This window comes from Lottia gigantea (assembly GCF_000327385.1).
Source record: "Lottia gigantea unplaced genomic scaffold LOTGIsca_186, whole genome shotgun sequence".
NCBI lineage: Eukaryota > Metazoa > Mollusca > Gastropoda > Lottiidae > Lottia > Lottia gigantea.
Genome location: NW_008708340.1, coordinates 93,274 through 100,173, shown reverse-complemented (window position 1 = coordinate 100,173; position 6,900 = coordinate 93,274). Strand labels below are relative to the sequence as shown.

The 6,900-nt window shown below is 41.5% G+C and overlaps 2 protein-coding genes across 2 annotated transcripts; one reads left to right on the top strand and one right to left on the bottom strand.

Annotated features, from left to right (window-relative positions):
• Window positions 1-253: 253 nt before the first annotated feature.
• LOTGIDRAFT_174206 (hypothetical protein) lies at window positions 254-1,861 on the top strand (the record flags this gene model as incomplete). The annotated part of the gene is made up of 1 exon (XM_009052536.1): window positions 254-1,861. The coding sequence occupies one exon, from the start codon at window positions 254-256 to the stop codon at window positions 1,859-1,861; it is 1,608 nt and encodes a 535-aa protein (XP_009050784.1).
• A 1,630-nt stretch (window positions 1,862-3,491) lies between these two features.
• Window positions 3,492-4,220, bottom strand: LOTGIDRAFT_142802 (hypothetical protein; the record flags this gene model as incomplete). The annotated part of the gene is made up of 1 exon (XM_009052535.1): window positions 3,492-4,220. A coding segment is annotated over one exon (729 nt), but the record flags the coding sequence as incomplete, so codon positions are not given.
• Window positions 4,221-6,900: the final 2,680 nt, after the last annotated feature.

Here is a 6,900-nt window from a genome sequence, read left to right as displayed (position 1 = left end):
CCGCCAGTGGTTTTAGATATATATATAAAGTATATAAGAATATATTGAAGATTAATTATATAATATGTTTATATGTAATATATATCGTGGGAATATAGATATTGATATTAAATTGTTATTATAATAAGTAGAGTCTACATCTGTTTTACAACGACATGTTTTACAACGACATGTTTTATAACGACATGTTTTATAACGACATGTTTTACAAAGGCATGTTTTACAAAGGCATGTTTTAGTGGAATGTTTTACAATGGCATGTTTTACAGCATGTTTAACAGTGGCATGTTTTACAATGGCATGTTTTACAGCATGTTTAACAGTGGCATGTTTTACAGCATGTTTAACAGTGGCATGTTTTACAGCATGTTTAACAGTGGCATGTTTTACAGCATGTTTAACAATGGCATGTTTTACAACGGCATGTTTAACAATGGAATGTTTTACAACGGCATGTTTTACAGCATGTTTAACAGTGGCATGTTTTACAGCATGTTTAACAGTGGCATGTTTTACAATGGCATGTTTTACAGCATGTTTAACAGTGGCATGTTTTACAGCATGTTTAACAGTGGCATGTTTTACAGCATGTTTAACAGTGGCATGTTTTACAGCATGTTTAACAGTGGCATGTTTTACAATGGCATGTTTTACAGCATGTTTAACAGTGGCATGTTTTACAATGGCATGTTTAACAGTGGAATGTTTAACAGTGGAATGTTTTACAGTGGCATGTTTTACAATGGCATGTTTTACAGCATGTTTAACAGTGGAATGTTTTACAATGGCATGTTTTACAGCATGTTTAACAGTGGCATGTTTTACAGCATGTTTAACAGTGGAATGTTTTACAGTGGCATGTTTTACAATGGCATGTTTTACAGTGGAATGTTTTACAGTGGCATGTTTTACAGTGGCATGTTTTACAATGGCATGTTTTACAATGGCATGTTTTACAATGGCATGTTTTACAATGGCATGTTTTACAGCATGTTTTACAATGGCATGTTTTACAGCATGTTTAACAGTGGCATGTTTTACAGCATGTTTAACAGTGGAATGTTTTACAGCATGTTTAACGGTGGAATGTTTTACAATGGCATGTTTTACAGCATGTTTAACAGTGGAATGTTTTACAGCATGTTTAACAATGGCATGTTTTACAGCATGTTTAACAATGGCATGTTTTACAGCATGTTTAACAGTGGAATGTTTTACAGCATGTTTAACAGTGGCATGTTTTACAGCATGTTTAACAGTGGCATGTTTTACAGCATGTTTAACAGTGGCATGTTTTACAGCATGTTTAACAGTGGCATGTTTAACAGTGGCATGTTTTACAGTGGCATGTTTTACAGTGGCATGTTTTACAGCATGTTTAACAGTGGAATGTTTTACAATGGCATGTTTTACAGCATGTTTAACAGTGGAATGTTTTACAGCATGTTTAACAGTGGCATGTTTTACAGCATGTTTAACAGTGGCATGTTTTACAGCATGTTTAACAGTGGAATGTTTTACAATGGCATGTTTTACAGCATGTTTAACAGTGGCATGTTTTACAGCATGTTTAACAGTGGAATGTTTTACAATGGCATGTTTTACAGCATGTTTAACAGTGGCATGTTTTACAGCATGTTTTACAATGGCATGTTTTACAGCATGTTTTACAGTGACATGTTTAGGGTTAACATGTTTTACAACGGCATGTTTTACAACGGCATGTTTTACAAATCAACAACTGAACCACATAGTTCTTCGCCCAACCATGATAGAACACACCTTGGTGCAAAACGATGCTATTGGTGTCCCCCATGAACATGACAATCCTCTTCACCATCCTTTTAAATTAAGTCTTTAAAATGGTACATGTATTTAGAAATTGTAAGTACGTATAGACACATCTTTTCCCTACAGCCTTCAGATACAGACACACATCGAAACATTGCCTCAAAATCTTTGTTGCATAAAGTTGTGTCTATATATCTCTTTGTTAAATTGTTAATTGTTGTGCTTTGCAACACATTGAAGGTAAACATTGTCATGATACCAACAATCTCCCACCAAATTCCAATCAGCATCTCTGATTAAAACGAACTGGCTATAATATCCTGACAAATTCAGAGAAACATGACATATCAGAAGATGGGATTTCATACATTCTGAAATATCTTTTACCATATATACAATTACCATTACTGATTTCTTTTACCATTATCCTGCAAATATAGTACAATAAATTATCAATCGTCAATTTGAGGCAGTTGGTGTAATATGTTGCAGAGCGCAAGCCGAACTAAGTAAACCGCAGTAAAACCACTAGAGAATGGGTATTTAAATCGCAATACACTTCACCATTATGAAAATTGAAAAATGAATGAGATAGAGACAGTATCAATATAATGTGTATTATATCGTTTGGTGGAAAGAAATGACAGCGTGACAAAGTAGCAAACAGTTCATACATTTAGCTCTTTGTACCGATTGAGTCTCGTCATATCAATCGACAGTTGGATGGAAAACAAAACAGGTATTTTAAAAGCAGTTTTGTTTAAGCGAAAATTAAATGCAGGACAGGAGTCCATGGGAAGGGCAAACATTTAAAACTGAATCATCCTAACTCTTTCAATTTAATGGGTGCTAGAGTAAGTAGTATTTTGATGGAATATAACTTATACGTATTTTCTATTATTCTATCTTCTATATTTGAATTATTTTAGTTATCTAACGATTACTTACAATTGGTGGTTCTAAGCATATCCTCTGTTTTGTGACGTCCCCATGTTGCTGTTACCGTTGACGGCTTGTTGTAGGGCCATGTACTGTTCTTGTGTAAAGACCATACGAGGCGATTGTGGTTGATCCTGAATTGTTGGCTGTGTAGACCTACTTCCAATGGAAGCAGCAGGAACGACCTGTGGTTGTACTTGGATCATGTAGTCTTGGTTCTGACCATTCTGGGTCATCTGGTCGTTGGTATTTCTTGGTAAAGACGCACCTTGAGAATTTGGATTGATCGGCCTCTGGTTTGTTAACTGTGAAATCGGTACTCGGACAAGGCGAATTTCTGTAGTGAAACCGGGATCAGGTAAACGTGTTTCTGGAGCTTGAAAACTCAAAGGATTTGGACTACTTTGGCCAAATCCCATGGGTTGTATTTGGTCCACAGCTTGATTGTTGATCTGGGATGGTGTTTGATCGGCTAGTTGTCGCACCGTTGCTTCCAAGAGAGCTTGATTCGTACCAGGATGGGCTTGATTCGTACCAGGGTAGAATTGATTCATACCAGGGTGGGCTTGATTCGTACCAAGGTGAGCTTGAATCGTACCAGGGTGGGCTTGATTTGTATCAGGGTAGGCTTGATTCGTAGCGGGGTAGGCTTGATTTGTATCAGGGTAGGCTTGATTCGTACCAGGGTGAGCTTGATTCGTACCAGGGTAGGCTTGGTTCGTACCAGGGTGGGCTTGATTCGTACCAGGGTAGGCTTGATTTGCATCAGGGTAGGCTTGATTCGTACCAGGGTAGGCTTGATTCGTACCAGGGTAGGCTTGATTCGTACCAGGGTGAGCTTGATTCGTACCAGGGTGAGCTTGATTCGTACCAGGATAGGCTTGATTTGTATCAGGGTAGGCTTGATTCGTACCAGGGTGGGCTTGATTCGTACCAGGGTGAGCCTGATTCGTACCAGGGTGGGCTTGATTCGTACCAGGGTAGGCTTGATTTGTATCAGGGTAGGCTTGATTCGTACCAGGGTGAGCTTGATTCGTACCAGGGTGGGCTTGATTCGTAGCAGGGTGAGCTTGATTCGTACCAGGGTGGGCTTGATTCGTACCAGGGTAGGCTTGATTTGCATCAGGGTAGGCTTTATTCGCACCAGGGTAGGCTTGATTCGTACCAGGGTGAGCTTGATTCGTACCAGGGTGGGCGTGATTCGTACCAGGGTAGGCTTGATTTGTATCAGGGTAGGCTTGATTCGTACCAGGGTGAGCTTGATTCGTACCAGGGTGGGCTTGATTCGTACCAGGGTGGGCTTGATTCGTATCAGGGTAGGCTTGGTTCGTACCAGGGTTGACTTGGTTCGTACCAGGGTGGGCTTGATTCGTATCAGGGTATGCCTGATTCGTACCAGGGTAGGCTTGATTCGTATCAGAGTATGCCTGATTTGTACCAGGGTAGGCTTGATTTGTATCCGAGTAGGCTTGATTCGGCAGTTGACTCATCTGGGGGTAGCTTGGGCCTTGTACTTCACCATTCATAGCTTGTGTCTGTCCTTGATCGTTCATTTGTCCTGGGATTTGATTGATATCCGATGGTGGATTATTCAGATATTGAGCCGACATGTCGTGCATGTGGGACGCTGAATTAGCCGGCATCTGATTGATTCTGGATGAAGTCTGGGATAACACCGGATCAGAGGCTTGATCTACAAAATACGGCATCTGTCCCGGGTTTGGGATGTTCTGTGAAGACATCTCAGGTTGTACTTGACCTGGAACCTGGGTTGACCGTTGATTGTTCATATAAGACGGTTGGTTGGCAGCGTCGTGTGGAGTTTGCTGTCTGGGTTGGCCTTGGTTCTGCAGCGTAGACATCTGATCGAACATTTGCTGATCGGAAAATGGATTTCGAACTGATTGGTCAGTCATTTGATTTGTACTTGGAGATAATTGAGCAGGTGATTGGTTCATTCCTTGATACGGTTGTCCATAAGACTCGGGTTGAACAGGCGGTACTAGTTCTGGGTTACCCTGAGAGGACGGCTGTGCTGCTTGGTTGTCCGTTGAAAACACTTGGACGGGCATGTGGTAGCTCCTCGAAGATCCTGAATCGGTTCTTTGAGGTCCAGGACGTTGATTGGTCATTGATTGCCTATGTGTAAATAAATGTTCAGGAACGTGGTCGATCAATGGACCCATCTGGATAGGTGAATGTGATCCCTGTGTTTGACTAGAAACCCCGCTGGTAGACTTGACATTCATGGGTATGGGTACCGAAGTCTGGTCAGGTCTAGAATTTGGGTGGACCATATATGGATGTGGAGAGTTTTGAGATGATTTCGCATGAGAAAATTGATTTCTTATGGCAGTCGTTGCAGAAGCTTGACTGAACAAGGGTGATTGAATGGGTATCTCATCACCCGGAGAAGCAGATATTGCTCCCACTGGTACTGGGTTTATTGGTATTGGGTCAGCTTGAAAAGTCGATGTGGTCGGATTGCCTTGATAAGTTGATGCCCGTGCCGCTTGCTTTATATGAGGCGATACATAAGCTTCCCGGGGTCCCGGTGGAGCGGCAACCGGGTTTATATTCGTTGAAGTTGGTCTATTGAATTCCGATATTGAAGTCTGGTCGTACAGAGATTTCGCCAAAGACTGTTGATCGTATGTCGACGGAACTGGATATGAAAACACGGGGTCTTGTGCCAGATTACTTTCACTTTGAAATGCAGGTAATGAATCTACTATTGGTCTTGGTATGTTAGATCTGTGATCTGTCTGGAAATCCGATCTCGGTTTTAATAGAGGTTTTGATGCAATAACTGGTGGCATTGCAATCTGGTATACATCCGGGTCTTCATTTGGCTGTCTCTGACCTCCAGTAAGAGTTCCTGCTAAACTACTCAATCCGTTGCTAAGTCTCTGTATCAGCTTTGGATTGACTACAGAGGGTTCATCCGTCGCTTTTTGTCCCTGTGCTCCGTCAATGAAAGTATTGGGTAAATTTGCTAATGGCATTTGATCGAAAGATCTGCTGGTTTCAGGACGTTGGTGATATGGTTCCAGTCTCCTTTCTGGCAGCACAGAATTACGGTCTTGCGGTACGTCTTGTGGTAAGTCTTGTGGTACGTCTTGCGTAGATGGTTTCTTTTGACTTTGGGATTCAAGGAGTTCATTAAGATATTTGATTTGCAAGTCTGAAAACGGTACAGGATAATCCAGCTGGAGATCCGGTTTCCTCTGATCTGTAGCCTTTTCAGACTGAGTAGATAGTTGCTTTTTCTGCAGTTCATATACTCGAAGTAGCTCTTGGAGATTAGATTCGCTAATTTCAACCGTATTCTGTCCCTGTGGCGTTGATGAAAGCTGTTGTTGATTCTCGCTTTCCGGAACTTGAAACTGGTCAGGATCTGGAAATGTTTCAGGAATACCCAAAGAAGGCTGATAAGTGTTCGATAGATCTTTTGAATTTGGAGGATTTTCCATATTCTTTTCTGATCCCATGAACTCACTGTTTTCCACAGGTATTCGGGGCTGTTGATCGTCCTGTGCAGGCAGCAGTGTTTGTTGTGGGACTTTCTCGGAAAGTGGAGGAAATGTTTGTGGGGAAGTCTTATAATTGTCTACGGTGATTATCTCGGGTTCTTGTGGAACAATCAATTTTGACACGTCCATTGATTTGGAAAGGGAGAGCATCCTAGGTCCTTTTGGTGACACTGGCTTGGGTGAACGCACACGAGACTGACCTCGTTGCTTCGCCTCCTTTTCCCTAGCTTGGGATTGATTTCGGGACTGAGACAAAATTTGAAGTTTAGCAATTGATTTGGGTTTCGGTCGTAATTGAGGCTTGGGTTTCTCTTGCTGAGATCGAGATCGAGCTAGGCTTTCAAGAGTCTGTTTCGGAGGAGGCTTGTTTTTAATCTGAAACAACGCCTTTTTCATCTCCTTTTCCGTAGCAGTCCGTAGATTCTTTATATTTTGAGCCCGCCGATTAAACAAACTGTCATCATCAAGTTTGACGTCCATAAAACTTCGAGTTGGATTCGGCTGCTTTTTGAACTGTTCTAGAACGCTTATCCGTTTCTTCGCTTCGTGTATTTGATCTAACAATGGTAAGTCTTCATGATTCGGACGCCTCATAGACGTTCTGCTGTTGCCATTGTTCCTTTGGGTTTGAAAAAGA